Source organism: Malaya genurostris, chromosome 2 (assembly GCF_030247185.1).
Source record: "Malaya genurostris strain Urasoe2022 chromosome 2, Malgen_1.1, whole genome shotgun sequence".
In the NCBI taxonomy this organism is placed as follows: domain Eukaryota; kingdom Metazoa; phylum Arthropoda; class Insecta; order Diptera; family Culicidae; genus Malaya; species Malaya genurostris.
Genome location: NC_080571.1, coordinates 4,000,348 through 4,018,260, shown reverse-complemented (window position 1 = coordinate 4,018,260; position 17,913 = coordinate 4,000,348). Strand labels below are relative to the sequence as shown.

Sequence of the window (17,913 nt, the reverse complement as noted above, 5' to 3'; positions counted from 1 at the left end):
CAAAATTTTTTATTTTGTTGCTATTTTCTCATGCAGGCTTTGTTATAATTTTTGATATTTTAACTCTTATTTCAAACTAAATAATGTTAATTTCTACCATTGAGATATTTGATTTTAATAACAGAATTTGATATTTGTTTGCAAATCACTTCTACCCGGGGTCACATCCATTTCATTCGACAGAAGCGTCACGAACGAATCAGAACAAAATATTTCGGGATCATCATAGTATAAAAAAAAACAATATATTGACAATTTGTAAAACAACTTTATTTCGGTCTCAATCAAAATGTCTACTCCAGTTCGAATGTCAACTATCATCATAATGTCATAATCATTACTGGACTGGAAATTTACTTTTTGAAGTCTTAAGTGGAATACATTGTGACTATCGTTCTGCCAAGCGTACATTCACTAATTACATAAGCATCAATCAAAACCGTCGAAGTAAAAAATGCTCAGGTAATTAATAAATGAACATCAATTCTTAACTAGGTTCTCAATGCGAAAAGTCGCTATCTGAAATGTAAGCTTCAACATCAAATTGTTATTAGATTCTTCGCTAATTGCTTGCTATATTGTGTCTGTGTCAGAAAACATTCACAGATTTGGGGTTCCGATGAGTTAACCAGTCTGAACCACTCTTTTTACACTTATTCATGTTTGGTACTACTGTTAATACGGTTGGTCTGTATCCAATCACAGAACAGAAGGGCTGGTCTAGGTTTTCTAGTGTTTCCAAAAGTTGCTGTTGTACAAAAAATAGTTTTGCGTAAATGTTTTGCATTTTCTTAACCTGTTTTGTAGTTCTGTGTCGGATACAAGTTGTATTTGATAGTATTAACACGGATGCTCCAAATATATTTGTTTCATTAAAGGACTTTATTTTCTGAGCTGGGAAAATTTGTTAGATTAAGTACATGTGCAATATACCATTTAATATATCCGTTTTTTTTTTAAATATTGTTCATTATACATCTTGATATGAGTGCTGTTTTTCGGTACGTAAGACAGGAATCGGCCATATGACTTAGATGTTTTTCTTATTCATTACTGGAGTCTATTGACTAACTTGTTAATTATTAGAGCTTCTTTTAGGACATATAACCTTTACTCATTTCTTGGTGTCTAACATCGGTCTAATTTCAGTATAATATGTGACGATTGTTTTTGGTTATTCAAATAGCGAATATATAGATTTTTTAGGCACTCTTCGATACTGGCTTTCCAGGGGATAGATTAGTCCGGTTTCAAAATCCATCAATATATCGAATATCTTAATATGAAGCTCATTTCGTATGTTTGCTTATTTCAAGTCATTATCCTTTTCTAATTACCAACATTGTGAACGAATGAGTTTTTTTTTGCTGTAGAAAGAATCGCTTATTACATCAATCGTAATGTCAATAGCACAAGTAAATCGGCCACTACGAAATAATTCAGCAATTCTGGCTCTCGTGTAAACTACTGAATTATTGATATTATGTGTAAGCAAAGTTTTGGTACTATATTCCGTTGCGGAGCTTAATTTTTCTTTTCAACGGAAGTCGTGTTCGATTGTGCTGATATACCATTAACAGGGATCCTCTACTCCTTGAGACTGCTTCTCTAAAGGAATGAACTGCGAAGTATCTACTGAACGGCTTTTGATTTTCTGTTTCGAAGATATATTCACAAAAGCGGGACTGACGCAAGGACTGACTATAAGAAACACATTACGAACTTTTTTCTTAATAGTATGTTTTACTGTGAATTTATGTATTTCGATTGAAGAAAATATATATCTTCTAGAAAAATTGGAACAATTTCGATGAAAATAAATGCCTCACGTGCGAGTCGATCGGCACACAAACTAAATCAACAACAAAATCTCAAAGTTATTGCAAAAATTATTTTGTACTAGCTCAAAATGTCTCTTTGCGCGGGTACTCATCGTTAATACAGAATATTATACGCCCTTGGACTTATAAAAATGACAGCAATCAAAGTAATTGTCATGACATTCTTACTGTGAGCACGTATTTACCACCACCATTTCAGGACGTAAAAAGGCCAAATTTGCCAAACATTATTTGGTTTGACAGGTAATCTGTGGTGGTAAATTGCGAACCGAACGCCGATGCTTCTGCAAATTTACTCAAAAATGTTCACCGACCGTAAGGATGCGATAGGTTCGAAAACTATTCCCTCGATTAATGCGAAGGTGTTCGGCGAAGCAATCGGTTTCGAACCGTTCGGTTGGCGGACGGACCATCGGCGAGGTTCGAGTAAACTGCGTTCGATACGATGCTTTGTTGATTTCAGTTCTCGCATCCTGGTTTTGAAATTATCAATGCACACGTGATTAGCAGAAAAAAAAACCCTTCTTAATCCACCTAGTGGTGTGATAATGCCTTTCTCTTCTTTCATAACAGTCTCATGAAAATATGTTTCATACTTTTATTAAATAAATTTGGATACTAATTTTGACACCAATAGATTCAGATTGATTCGAGTAGTTCACAAAAGCATGCTTAAGTGTTTATGTCACACAGTCAGCATCATTTTTCCAAACTAGTGCTTGACATTTGCGTTGCCTATTTGTATGAGAACAGTGATGCTAATCTAAAAAAAGCCTTCTTAGTCCACTTAGTGGAATTTTCATATATCTTGAAAAATCACCATAGGGGGGAGTACATGAAATTTTCGAAATCGAAAAAAAATTTTTGATGCCAAAAGGCTTAGAATTGCATGAAACGTCGAGATTTAGTGTCATATCGAAAAAATTTTTTTTTGAAAAAATCGACTTTTTGGGACTTAGAAAAAATACGAAGTCCCAGAAAGTTGATTTTTTCAAAAAAATTTTTTTTCGAGATGACACTAAATTTCGATGTTTTATGCAGTTTTAAGAGTTTTGGCATCAAAAAAAATTTTCGATTTTGGAAATTTCATGTACTCCCCCCTATGGTGCTTTTTCAAGATCGAAAATTGCCAAACCTTTACCACCGGGCAGCACCCCTTAACCATGTCCGATTTAGGTCAAATTTTGCATGAAGGCTTTTTTCGAGGTGCTTAAACTTTTGAGCACTAGAACTTAACGGAAATAGAGTTGATCCCAAAATTTTGGCACCCTTATATATATAAGAGCGGTAAAAATCAACGTGTTTTGTCGGTTACGTCACTTATACCATCATATATCTGGAACCAAAAGTCACAACCATTTGATCTTCGAACTTGATCAACGGCCCGACAGTAGCTTTCAAACGAGCCCAAGTTTGTTAAAATCGGTTGAGCCATCTCTGAGAAAATTGAGCGCGTTCAAATACAACGCTTTTTGTCGGTTACGTCACTTATACAATCATATCTCCGGAACCAAAAGTCACAGCCATTTGACCTTCGAACTTGATCAATGGTCCGACAGTAGCTTTCAAACGAGCCCAAGTTTGTTAAAATCGGTTCAGCCATCTCTGAGAAAATTGAGCGCGTTCAAATAGCACGATTTTTGTCGGTTACGTCACTTATACAATCATATCTCCGGAACCAAAAGTCACAGCCATTTGATCTTCGAACTTGATCAATGGCCCGACAGTAGCTTTCAAACGAGCCCAAGTTTGTTAAAATCGGTTGAGCCATCTCTGAGAAAATTGAGCGCGTTCAAATATCTTCGAAAAGTGCACACACATACACACACACACACACACATACACACACACACACACACAGACATTTTCCGATCTCGTCGAGCTGAGTCGAATGGTATATAACACTATGGGTCTCCGAGGCTCCGTTCGAAAGTCGGTTTTTCCAGCAATTCTAATATCTTTCTATAGAGAAAGGCAAAAATGTTTTGCTCGTTTGATAAATCGATCAATAGCAATTCAAATGGTATTATTTCGGACATTATCAGTTGGCGTAGGGTGGCTCGATATTTGTTTTTCCTACGGTAGCTCACGGTAGCTCAATATGCAAAATTTTTAAACTTTTTGACTATAACTTGGGCATTTTCAGTAAACGTAGAGTGGCTCAATATGAAAAAGGGATTCTTTTACTTTTGCAAATTCGATGCCTCATACATTGGTGAGTCAATAGCAAATAAATTGAGTAATTTCAGGTATTTTTAACGAGCGTACCTGTACGAGGTCTGTTCAAAAAGTTCCCGGAATTTTTTAATTGCGCGCGTCTGGAGAGTCCGGTGGTCAAAAAAAAAACACGTCTACACCAGCCGCTACAAGACAGAATGTAAACAATGAATACAGCTGAAAATTTCACCATACATTAGGGACATATGTACCAACACAATAAAAAAAAATTTGACCACCGGACTCTCCAGACGCGCGCAATTAAAAAATTCCGGGAACTTTTTGAACAGACCTCGTATATGGAAAATATTTGGACTAATGTTAATTTGATGTTCTATTGATTGGTGAATCAACAGCAGTTCGACTTGGATAACTTTAGACATTTTCAGAGAGCGTAGAGTGGCACAATTTGAAAATTTGGATTTTTTTTATGTTGTTTTTAAATAGAAAAAAAACAACTTTAGACATTCTCTGCCACCGTAGGTGAAAAATTGTATAATTTTTAACGAACACCAATTCGATGGTTTATTGGGTCAATAGCAGTTCGACTTGAATAATTTTGGACATTTTCGATGAGTGTAGGGTGGCGCAATTTGAAAATTTGTGAATGTTTTTGAAAATTTGTAAACTTTTGCTGATTCCATGTTTCATTTGATAGTGAATTACTACTACTATCAGGTGTACAACTTTGCTTCCGCCGTTTTCCGATAGGTGGCTGTACCGGCTGAGGCTGGTTAAAATACATAGATGATAATGCCTTTAAAGTGAGTGTGTACAGTGCCTAACGAATTGTCATCGCCGTTTCAGTGACAGTTGTTCTTGTTTTCGTATTATTCACGCTCGAAAATGTCTGTTTATGTGCCCAATTCTCGCCATTTGCGGGAAGTTTTACTTTTCTGTTACAATTCGAAAAAAATGCAGCTGAAGCGCATCGAATGCTTTCAGAAACTTACGGTGATGTTGCTCTGAGTAAAAGAACGTGTCGGGAGTGGTTTCAACGTTTTAAAAATGGTGATTTCGATGTCGAAGACAAACATGATGGTGGAAGAGAAAAAACCTTCAAAGATGAATAACAATTTACTACGAGCTTTTAAAACCGGGTGAAACCATCACAGACGATCGCTACCGAACGCAATTGATGCGCCTTAGTAGCGCACTAAAAGAAAAGCGGCCACAGTATCAAGAGCGACATGGCAAAGTCATCCTCCAACACGACAATGCTCGGCCTCATGTCGCAAAAGTGGTTAAAAAGTACCTGGAAACGCTGAAATGTGAAGTTTTGCCCTACCCGCCGTATTCCCCAGATGTCGCCCCTTCTGACTTCCACCTATTCCGTTCGATGGCACACGGCCTGGCAGATCAACATTTTCAATCCTTCGAAAAGTTGGAAAAATGGATTGCTTCATGGATAGCGTCAAAAAAGGACTCCTTTTTTCGAGCCGGGATCCGAAAATTTCCGGAAAGATGGGAGAAAGTTGTCGCTAGCGACGGACAATACTTTGAGTAATACATCTGTAAGCACTTTTTTGCAATAAAGCTTTAAATTTTGGAAAAAAACGGCGGAAGCAAAGTTGTACACCTAATAATTACTTTTTGACTAATGTCAATTCTATGCTCTATTGATGAATGAACGATCTTGATAGTCATGTTCAACTAAACTGAGTGGGAAGACATGGGTATTGGATGAAGATCTATGCACGCAGCGACAGAATTAAAGGGAAAGAATTCATAGAGATGAATTTGGATCAAATTAGAAAAGGTATTACTATGTGTCATGCTGAAGCAACTTATTTCATCGTTGTAAATCATAATACTACTAGAGTTACATCATACAAATGGGTATAAAACACTGTACTGCTTGATTTAATGAATAGTAAATTCGACTAGTTCTTCAACGCTACGAAATTCTCGATGATATCAATGACGATGCTGATATCATACACCACAACTGAGCGATAGGGACGTTGTCGTGTAATTTACGACAGGGATTCAAGATCTGAAGACTGATTAATCATTTCATGGAACGACAGTCAATGATCTCGTGAATTGTTGAATGAATGATTTTAGTTAACTTTCAAACTTTAAATTAGCTCTCATAATCGTTTTCTTACAGACAACCTGTTCCCTTTTTTTAAATTGTTTTCAAAAAACAAATGCCAGTGCTTTTTAAACTCTCATCAGAAACCGCGTAAATAAAAACCGTGCTAATTCCGGAATCCGTGTAAAAAGACGTGTATAAAAAAATCGTGCGAAAAAAAGGTGTAAAAAGAGACCTTAGTGTAAGATAATGTTGAACATTTTCAGCGATGGAAGGGGGTTTAATATTAATATTTTTGCTATTTTAATGTTCAATTAATTGATGAGCGAATGAGTAACTGGTAGAATTGGATAATCTTGGACGTTTTTAGCGAGAGGTTTAGGGTGGTTCAATATGAAAAACGGTGAACATTTTGACTTTTGCATATTCGCTGCTATATTCATTAGTGCAATCAATTGAACATTGAATTAACAAAAGGTAAAATATTTCTATATTATATTATATAAGGCCACTCTACGCCCACTGAAAATGTCCGAAATTATCCTATTCAAATTTAATTCATTCACCAATCAATAAAGCATCGGATCTACAAATTCAAATACTAACATTTTTCAAATAGGACCACACTACGCTCTCTGGAAATATCCAACACGATTCTATTGGAACTGCTATTGATTCACCAATTAATAGAACATTGAAACGACATAAGACAAAACTTTTCCAAATAACACCCACCCTACGGTCGTCGAAAATGTTCAAAATTATCCAATTTTAATTGCTCTTGATTCACTATTGAATGGAACATAAATTTTCACATAGCGCCACTCACGATCGATAAATATGTAAAAAAATATCCAATTCAAACTGCTATTGTTTCCAGAATCAACAGACCATCGAATTAGTTTAAGATTCACTTTTTGTCAATTTTTCAAATCGAAAAATTTTAATTTAAATTGCTTTTGATTGAATATTTAATAAAACATCAAATTGATAAAAGTCAAAATATTTACAAATTTTCATATTGCGTCACCCTACGCTTGCCGAAATTGTCCTATTCGAACTGCTATTGATTCACCAATCAATAGAACATCGAAATGACATGAGTCGACAAAATTTCTATTTTACATATACAGGCACTACGCTACACTCGTTGGAAATGCCCAAAATCACTCAATTTTAATTGCTATTGACTCACCAATTTATTCAACATCGAATTTGCAAATGTCAACACATTTTTAATTTATCATATTTAGCCACCCTACGCTTGCCGGAAATGTACAAAATTACCATACTCTGCTAAGCTACCCAAACACTGAAACGTCCAGCCGCAGCTGACAAAGTTCGGTTCATCTGAAGCAACAGCCTATTGGGTTTTGAATTGAAAAAATGACGAAAAAGTGCCTGTCTAAAACATATTCCACAGTGAAAATAACTAAAAAGATTGCCCTGTATGTGCTTCCAGCAACAAGGAGCGATATATGTATAAATCTGTTGAGTGTGAGGCGACTTGCAATTTTTACATTCGAACGATGAACTTCTGGTGAACTTTTAAACTGTAAACAAGTACACGTCGACTGTCAAAAAAAGTTCATTCTGTTCATTTTTGTGAGGTTATGTCATGTTCGTGCAAAACCTAATAGTACTCGAATCGGATGTTCATGAACATACTAGTAACGAAAGATAGGCTCACAAACCTAGAGCATCGGTTCATTTGCCATCAGCATCGGTTCTTGGTTCGGTGATGCTTGCTCGAACGATGGTACTGACAAATTTATACTCGCGATGGTGGTTTGTTTTTTGGTTAGGAACGAACACGTTTTGCGTGTTAAAGCAGCTAAATCGGTTGCAGAGAAGTCTGCACAAACCCCAATGGCTGGAATAAACTCAAAAGTTCGTAGTTTCTTCATGCAGCCTTATTAAGTAATTGTAATTAGTTTTGAGATGGCTAATAATGGATGGATTGAACTAACAGTAAATTAATTTTAATCTGCTCTGATTTTGTCGCGAACTCGTTTCAGTAGCTTTGTTTGAAATGTCAACAACAACATGAGGTAGTAAATACGGTACTGGAGCAAAAAGAAGCATATAGGGCCAGTAAAAAATTATTACCCAGCTTTAACCTAATCGAGTTGAAAATGTTTTTTTTTGCAATAGCTCAGTTAGGAGCGATTTGCGTACCTACTGCTCCATATAATTTTAGGCTGAAAATGAGGTCGCCACTAGCAGTCCGACAAAGACGTTGTCTTACGTCAAAAATCAAATTTGTTCTTCACATCGCAATTGATTTCTTTAAAGATAATAGCTCCATTTTTTACTTTGACATTAGAGGATCTCCTTAACAAACTCTTTCAAATTATCATTCCAATCAATCCAAGATGCAGATCTTATCTTTTAATATCAGTTGAGCTCAGTAGAGTTCTACCAAAACCGGTGATATTTTTTTACGTGTTCTACTCTAGTTTGCATAATTTAACTATAAATATGAGAATATTCTAGAATCAATGCTCCCAATGACAATTGTATGTGCTTGAGTTTTGACATGCCGTAGATTTGGTCAGCCTGGGTATTGTACAACAAGTATTGGTTCAAAAAAAAAGCAGCTGTTCCTGAATGTGTTTTTCATCTAACATGATAATGACTAATTAGTTCTTTGAGTGTTATCTAGCTTTCAGGCTTAAAGTAATGTTACAGCTACTACATTGGTGTTCGATAGAAAAATGCACACATAAATAAGTCTGTAGCTTTTTCCAGTTTGAAATGAGAGTACAATTTTTTTAATGTTTCATCGGATTGCAAATCAAATAAAACTCCACTCTAACGCATTCAATTAGAAGCTTTTTTTAAAGCGAGACCGGTGACAATCTGGCTTCATTCATGTTGTTATGCTTCAATTGAAAAACAAATGTGATAGATAGATGACTTTAAAGTTCAGTTTGAGAAATGTAAACACGAATAAAAAATTCTTTGATTGAATATCAATTGGGGAGTTGTAATAACCATGTGCATTGCCTATCGAAATCACCCTTCTCATCTAATGTTCTACCTTACTTAACGCGTTGTTGCATTTAAACTAATCACCAGTAAACTTATCAGGCAAACAGTGTTTATGTACATGCTACTTATAGCTAAGCGTATAATTCAGTACAATATATTTTGAAAAGTTCACTCTTTGTTTCAAGATGGCTCGTTTTCTTTACCTACAAGTCGCATCTTTGCAGTGCCAAGTAACAAATTGAACAGCAAAAATAATATAAATTATCAAACAACAAGATAGAATAATTTAAGTTCGCAGTCGCATTACTTCTGCCTTACAATATCTGAGCATCTCGAAGTGATATGCAAAAAAAAAGAACAACTTTAAATATCTCCATTTTCCATTGCTTTGTTTAGATCGGCAATAATTTTGTCCATCAGCTCCCGGTAGGGCGAATCCTGTCTGAACGCCACTTCCAGCAGTGCCGGTTCACTGAAGAAGGCAAACACTTCGTTTATGCGGCCAATGGATTTCTCCGTCAGGTGACGCTCGACACAGTTCTTCAGCAACGTCTGCACCGCTTGCAGTGACTTGAGCAGGTAGTTCAAATCGAAACTGTATTCCACCTCGTAGAACGAAATGATGGCCATCTGGAGCGTTTGAAACTTGGCGCGAAATTTTTCCGCTAGCTTCAGCTCATCGGCGTTGAATTGATTGTTGCGGTGCAGGACGGCAATCTTGATCACGATTTTGATGACGTTTTTGACTAGTCGTTCCGCATCCTTCTTGCTGCCGGTCTGAAAGGAAAAAAAGGATGTTCGGGATCAAAATGTTGGTGATTGAAAAAAAAACACAATTTTTGATCGATTGCACTTACGTGTGTCTTCGCCAACCGATACACGTTGTCCAGCAGCGATGCGGTTGTGCCATCGATGAACACCTTCGCCACATTTTTGGTCGCCATGCGAGATAGGATTTTCTTCTGTGCACGCAGACCGATGTCTTTCGCTTTAAATGCATTATCGGTCATAACTGCAATCGAGAGGAAATGTTTAATAGCTTCAGGAGGTTTATTCTAGTTTGTTTTCGAGCAATGAAAGAATGCATGTGCAGCTCAGCCATAGCCGAAGTCGAAAAAAAAAGTCAACGCCGGAGAGCTCGGATAGGTCGGATCGGCATAATGCGGATAGCCTTTTAAGCCCGTATCCGAGCGAATTGCGCTGCGGTAGGGATGGTACTCGGAAGGCAAAGTATCGATACCTCGGATATCGGGATACCAAAATTTGGGTATCGATACAAGGTATCAAAAGGCAATAAAGTATCGATACCTATAAGTATCAATTGATGCTTGCGCAGCAATCATTTCAAAATAAAATAAAATTGTCGACCGTGGCGTTATTTTATGATGTACAGAAAGGTGTTACCACCCAGCAAAAAAGAATTGTAACAATTTCAATTTAATTATCAATCAGTGTGAATAAAAATTAGACGTACTGAACATCAAATGCAATAATTTTCTGTTTTCAAGAAATATTGCAGATAAATCATACGATATTACATCAAAACAATGTAGTATGTAGTTTACATCAGCTGACCTGAAAGCCAATTCCTATTGCTATTATTCCATCGTTATTAGGCTCACTGAAAGAGAGTGCAATGAGTGTGCAAAATTGAAATGACATTTTGAAATGATTGCTGCGCAAGTATCAATTGATACTTATAGGTATCGATACTTTATTGCCTTTTGATACCTTGTATCGATACCCAAATTTTGGTATCCCGATACCCGAGGTTTCGATACTTTGCCTTCCGAGTACCATCCCTACTTTCTCTCATTGCACTCTCTTTAAGCGCACCTGTGGGACGAAGCGAGATAGTCGAGAACGAATTTTAACGACTGCTAGTCCACGTCATACCAATACATTTCACGCAGCTCATCTGGGTTCGATTCCCAACTCCGCAATTTTTTGGGCTCGAAGAGGGGAATGACCTTAAGGTTAAAGCCTCTATAATTGAAACAAAAAAAAATGTTCCGTCGTAATAAGAATTGATTTCAATCTGTTGCGATACTGTAAGTATCGAGACCAAAAGTATCGATACTAACAGTATCGCTCTGATGCGACATCGATACCAAAAATACCCAATACTTGAAAGACAGTATCGATACCTTAAACCAAGGATGGCTTTTATCGTATCAAAGAACGTTCACTGGCAACTTTTCAACGATTGAATCAGCGCCATCAAAGAGAAACGGAAATCATCGCAACAACAAAAACCTGGCATGGTTCATTTAACATAGAATCGACACCAGTGCGAGAGCGAATTTCTCTCGATGACATTTCTGAGAATCAAATGTTAGCACGCTGCTGTGGGGATCCTCTCTGAAGCAACAAACGGTCGCTTATTCTCGTTTCGCGATCCTATTCTATACAGGCAGTTGATAATTGCGATAGAATCATTTTACTATTGCCGCTAATTCTAACTATGTGCATATAACCTTTGTATAAGTTGTGTCTATGAAAATGTCTGTGAATGCTCCACACAAGGGTTTTGAAATATTGCAACCTAGTATGAGAATCATCAAGTTGAATCATCGATTCGATTTTCTGCGACAATTGTCAACTTGCGATTCTCTCTTGGGAAATTCCACACAGCAACGATCATTATCAGACTGTAAATTTTTTTAAGGGCGTGAAATACTCAGAGTATGAAGTGGAGCGAAGAAATGTAGCAAAATTCTCTCATGGTTCATGCATTGAGAGACTCGAGTTCTTGTAGCATCTTCTACCGGATTGAAAATGTTGTATACAATATAGATAGCAATATAGCAGCTTCTGTCAAATTTTCGGCAATCACCAACACTGCCTTAAAGTATCGACTCGGTATCGGACATCCCTATACTGCGGTACGCTCCGCGCGTGCGGGTCGTAATTAAAAAATTCACTGCTCCGAAAGTATTGATCTTTCCACTCTGAAACTTTGCCAAGATTGAGTTAAACCCCTAAGGTTTCTTTTTTCAACAACAACAAAATTAGACCCAAGTTTGATTTTTTTTAATTTTTTTATTAATTTTTAACTTTTTTCATTATATTAACTTTAAAGGTTCTTTTATGGAATCGCTTATTTGAAAGCAAAGGAGAAGACGCACATTTCATGTCTTGGGCGAATTTTTGTATTTTTATTAGATTTTACAGTAAAGGCTGTTGAAAAAGGCTCTTTTTCGAAAACGCGGAATTTCAAAAAATCATATCTCGAAAATTTCACGTAAAACGCTCATAAGCATGGATCATGCTCGAGGAGGACCTGCAAACACTTTGAGCGACGCGTGTTAAGAACGATGTTCTTCGGTGTGCATAAGAATGGTGTGGGGTTGGCGAAGGATGGAGAGCTGCCGCCATAAACCGAGTATTGTGGTGTACTATTGTTGATTATGTGTTATCGTGAATGTGATGTAGTGCAAATAAATGTATGTATGTAGCACACGCGTATTGCATATACTTTTCAATACACCGAAACCTCCGTTTACGAACTAAACGTGGGTTCGTAAAAAGAGGTAGTTCGTAAAAAAAGTTTACGTTATTTGGGATTTGGTTCGTAAAAAAAGTTTACGTTATTTGGAATTTATTCGTAAAAAATGTTTTGTGTGATTAATGTGGAAATCGCGCATCATATGGTTATTTTCGGAACGGATGTGAAGAGTAAGTGCAAGAAAATGATGTTTGGGCTCGTTTCAAAATCCAAGATGGCGGCTTCCGGTTTATTGAGATTGCCTAAAACCCCTAACAATATGGGTATTTTCGGAACGGAATTTATTAGATGTCAGAAAACGATGTTTGAGGTGTTTCTGAAATCCAAGATGGCAACTTCCGGTTTCTTGATATTCCTTGAAAACCCTTACAATATGAGTATTTTCGGAACGCCATCTTGGATTTCAGAACCACCTCAAACATCATTTTCCTACATCTAGTCATCAATTCCGTTCCGAAAATACCCATATTGTAAGGGTTTTCAAAGAATATCAATCAACCGGAAGTCGCCATCTTGGATTTCCAAAATATCTCAAACATCATTTTCCGGAATCTACTCTTTAAACCCGTTCCAAAAATACCCATATTGTAGTAGTTTCCATGGAGTCGGAAATCGCTTTCGATGTATGCCAAAACCTCTTTTTACGAAGTAGGTTCGTAAAAAAAGTTTACGTTATTTGGGATTTGGTTCGTAAAAAAAGATTACGTTATTTGGGATTTGATTCGTAAAAAGAGTTACGTAAAAAGAGGTAACGTATAAAAAGTGTTCGTAAACGGAGGTTTGGGTGTATATATATTCGAAAACTCAACGCTTACTCTGATGTATGGTTAAAAGCAAGAGAACTTTTGATTTGAGTTGCATTTACTCCAACTCATACTAAATTTTAACATATTGTTACACTAATAGTACTGTTGTTGTACCGTTGAATTCCACTATATCACGTCATTACACTCTCACAAAGTCACTATTTTTCCGAAAGTGTATCAAACATTATAATACATATACGTATTTCGGAATGCTATTTGCATCCTTCTTCAGTGTATCGGTTTTATAAGTTTATTGAAAGAATGCTGCAGTGAAGTTCTTTTCATACAAACGTAAGTAAGTAGAAACGCAAGCAGGTAAACCACAAAAGGAACAACAAAAATTGAAAAGGTAAAAACAGGTAACAGAAAACTGGAAGAGTTAAGTGTTTTCTATGTTTGTTTTTATCTTGGATATGGGTAGTAACTGGAAAAGCCAAGAAGATCTATTCCCTTGGTCTCGGTTTAATAAAGAGATGGAGTTGTTTTTGAATATTTCTTAACTTTCTGCTGAATCTAATTTCCATGGATGGGAAATTTGTCTTAAGATTTTTATGTCAATAGTAGTGAGTTCATGATCTTCAAAAAAGGCATGTTCTGCTACTTTTGACTTGAAGTGATGTACAACAACATTACTATTAGTGAAAATATTCCACTAACAGCTCAAACAGAAATTTAGTGATATTGTTACAGTTTACGAGTTTGAGTAAACGCAACTCAAATCATGAGTGTTGTTCAAAGCGCGAGTATGAAGTGCAGTGAAATTGATAATATCCATAGAGTACTTGTTTAGTAGTTATAAATAAAAACAACTTTGTATGTGAATCACACTGCGTCGGTATTTTTGTAACTTTTCATTAGTAATTTACTTACCTTTACTCACCGACTAACGTTTCTAAAATCTCTTACAGTAGTTAGTTTTGATCAAAACTGTGCAAGTTGCGAGTTTCGCCTAATTCGAGCGGCTTCGTGAACTTGAAGTACTAATGGTTCATATTCTTCAAAGTTACATCGATCGTGATGTTGCACAAAATGTTGCACAAAACACTATGACTCGACAATCATAGACAGTGTTTACGACGGTAAATTTGTAAAAGATCGACTGGAATTAAGGAAACGTCATGATTGAAAACGATGCAACAGCTTGCTAACCGCTCTGAGTGTTTGACCAACGGGACGGACAGTTCAATATTTATAGAATAACAACACATTTTAATTGAGTGAGTCTCGTTTTAAACTTTTTGAGCACTATTTCCAGTACTTCTGGAACCTGGAACTTGGAACCAGTATAGCCGAAGTCGGTTCGTTTAGTAGATTTCGAATATAGCCTACAATTTGAATCAGTTTTAAGCCAAATCTAGATGAATTTTACACTTTTTCGCATCGTCGCTCTAAATGACGGTGTGCAATTTTAAACACACTTTACCCTATGAAAGCATGATGAAATTCAATAGCAACCAATGAAACTACGAGATTTTTTATTTTATGAGGTACATTATTTGACTTTACACACCAGAAACATGCATTGCTCAGCTCGATGAACTGCGTCCAATGATATAGAACACTTAGCCCTCTGGGCCAATTCTCACTAGTCAATTTTTCAAGAGATTGCATAAACTTTCTATATGAGAAAGGCAATAAGTGTACTTCTACAGAAAAGCATCGTTATCATGATTTTGTAGTAACACTAACAAGTAGGTACAAATTAAATAAAAGATTTATTAATTTACATTTTTTCAATTAAACAATATAAATATAAATGTGGCAACCCTGCACGCTATACGAAATTGAACAAAGAGCGCTGCGAACGGAGCAAAGCCCGCACGTACCGACGCGTACCAGTTTTGCATCGTCCTTTTTAATGACGAATTTGAATTTCAATAGTTTGACACACATCGCCCTGTAATTTCGGAACCGGAAGTCGGATCTGGATGAAATTGCACAGTATATTTAAAGACAATGAGAGCTTTAATTTGAATCATTAATCGGTTCAACCGTTGTTGAGAAATCGAACTGAGTTCCATTTTTGAAGATTTTCTTCACCATTATCGGTGCTTTCGGAAGCGGAAACCGGAGACTAGTAGTCCCAAAGTAGTTTTATATATTCTCTAACTCTGCCAACTAGATGAATTTAGCAGTAAGTTTTGTAAAAATGTGCACCTCGTTTCGCCATCGCTTGTGAAAAAATACTCATGAAACTGAAAATTTTCACTTATCGCGCTGTAATACCGGAACCGAAAGTCGGATCTGGATCAACCTTTCGGAGACTTTGTACAGAATTTCAACCTTTTATTTTATTCACGAATATTTGGATATGAGAAAGCTTTGTGCAAAATGGGTGCCGCGTGAGCTCACAATTGATCAAAAACAACAACGAATTGATGATTCTGAGCAGTGTTTGGAGCTGTTATATCGAAATAAAACCGATTTTATTCGTCGATATATAACAATGGACGAAACATGGCTCCATCACTTCACTCTGGAGTCCAATCGACAGTCAGCTGAGTGGACTGCACGCGAAGAACCGAACCCAAAGCGTGGACAGACTCAACAATCGGCCGGTAAGGTTATGGCGTCTGTATTTTGGGATTCGCATGGTATAATTTTCATCGACTACCTTGAAAAGGGAAAAACCATCAACAGTGACTATTATATAGCGTTATTAGAGCGTTTGAAGGACGAACTTTAAAAAAAACGGCCTCATTTGAAGAAGAAAAAAGTTTTGTTTCATCAAGACAATGCACCGTGTCACAAGTCGATGAAAACCATGCTGAAATTGAACGAGTTGGGCTTCGAATTGCTCCCTCATCCACCGTATTCTCCAGATTTGACCCCCAGTGACTTTTTCCTGTTCTCAGACCTCAAGAGAATGCTCGCTGGTAAAAAATTTAGAAGCAATGAAGAGGTAATCGCTGAAACTGAGGCCTATTTTGAGGCAAAGGACAAATCGTACTACAAAAATGGTATCGAAAAGTTGGAAGATCGCTATAATCGTTGTATCGCCTCTGATGGCAATTATGTTGAATAATAAAAACGAATTTTGGCAAAAAAATGTGTGTTTCTATTAAACGATACGAACTTTTCAGCCGAACTGTTACCATGTCTCATTAATGTTGGATTAAATAAAAAACTCTTGATATTGTATCATGTAAACTAAACGAATAAATTGAAATCCAGTGAAACACATTAAAATTCGGTCAGGCATCACCAATTTTCGTTTAATTTTCAAATGTAAATTTCATAACAATTCAGAAGCAATCTTTTGGCAATATGATTAAAAAGCAACAAAAAAATAATTATATCATCAGTCACACCTTTTTAATGCTTTTAAAATCACTTACGAACAACCCTTTAAAATCTTTCAATCAGCTCAAATTATGCATTACACTCCTTCCATGATTATTTTTAGTTTCATTTCAAATGCCTCACTGACCTGTATGTACACATCAGTAGCGAGTACGAATAACTAATTAGCGAAATGAAACGAGAACCGGACGGGTCTGTAATAAAAACCACTTACTATGAGTTTATTACCATTTTAGTTATGATCAGTGGAGCCAACGCACGCCAACTGAAGACTAGCGAGAAGGATTAGACAGTCATGATTCGCATTAATAAATAATTAATTTTTTTTTCTAAAGCTCAATCCGTAAGCCGATGGAAACAATAATGGAAAACTTTTAAGCTTGAAGAGTTACCAACAAAATGTACAAAGCGACTGAAACCAAAATCTACAATGAATTTACAAACCCATAATAACCAATAGAAATAATGAACAGAAGTAATAACCTACCTGTATCGATCATGTTTTTTGTGCTTCAAATCAGAATCTAAAATTATCGGCAGGCAAATTTCTCCTTCTCAAAATAATGTAACAAAAGAAGAAAGCGTATCCGTTGGCGTTGATATCGATCTGGCAAGCGTGGGTGTGAGGTTCTTTGTAAATTTCCTGATGGCACTAGGGCGCTACCCGCCAATCAATTGCTTTCTTTCGTTGATGGCGGTCGATAATTTTGCTTATGATATAGTTTTTTTTCTATTACTGCTTTATGTCTCGAGCGAACACGTATCGAATGCCTTCTTTTTTTTTGTTCACCGTAATTGAGGTCAGTCCGGCCGCACGATATCAAATCACTAATATCTTTCTTTTGTTTTGATTTTCTCTCTTCTTCCGATTCCGCTACGGTAGATGACCTCAGTCGGCGGGTTTTCCGTCCTTTCGAGAAGCGGCCTTTCGTTCGCTCCCTTGATGCGCAATTTACTTTTCAATCAATCTAGATTGTGGCAGTCTGCTCTCGTCCTCGAAAGATTGATAATGATGCTGATAGTCGTTTACTGGACAGACACTTGAAAAACGGCTATCTCAAGCCCGCGGTTTATTTCATTGTTTGGTGACACAGAAAAGCTTTCAAGTATCGTCGATTGATGGAACACAACAATAGTCGCAGATGATTCGAAGTACTAGTGTTATTTGACAAAAAAATAAACTGTGCAATTCCTGTGAGAATCAAA

The 17,913-nt window shown here is 36.6% G+C and overlaps 1 protein-coding gene across 7 annotated transcripts in view; it reads right to left on the bottom strand.

Annotated features, from left to right (window-relative positions):
* Window positions 1-248: 248 nt before the first annotated feature.
* LOC131433100 (protein salivary glands marred) overlaps window positions 249-17,913 on the bottom strand; it is a 44,685-nt gene continuing 27,020 nt past the window's right edge. For 4 of the 7 annotated variants that reach the window (XM_058599905.1, XM_058599906.1, XM_058599904.1 and 1 more), the window contains 2 exons: window positions 9,948-10,102; window positions 249-9,867 (listed from right to left, as the gene is read on the bottom strand). In XM_058599905.1, coding sequence (XP_058455888.1) covers window positions 9,454-9,867; window positions 9,948-10,102 — 569 coding nt within the window. In that variant the 3' untranslated portion in view covers window positions 249-9,453. Of the gene's footprint in view, window positions 9,868-9,947; window positions 10,103-10,926; window positions 14,184-14,274; window positions 15,869-17,194; window positions 17,900-17,913 lie in introns of those variants that run through there. The other 3 variants (XM_058599909.1, XM_058599910.1, XM_058599911.1) reach the window with 3 other exon arrangements.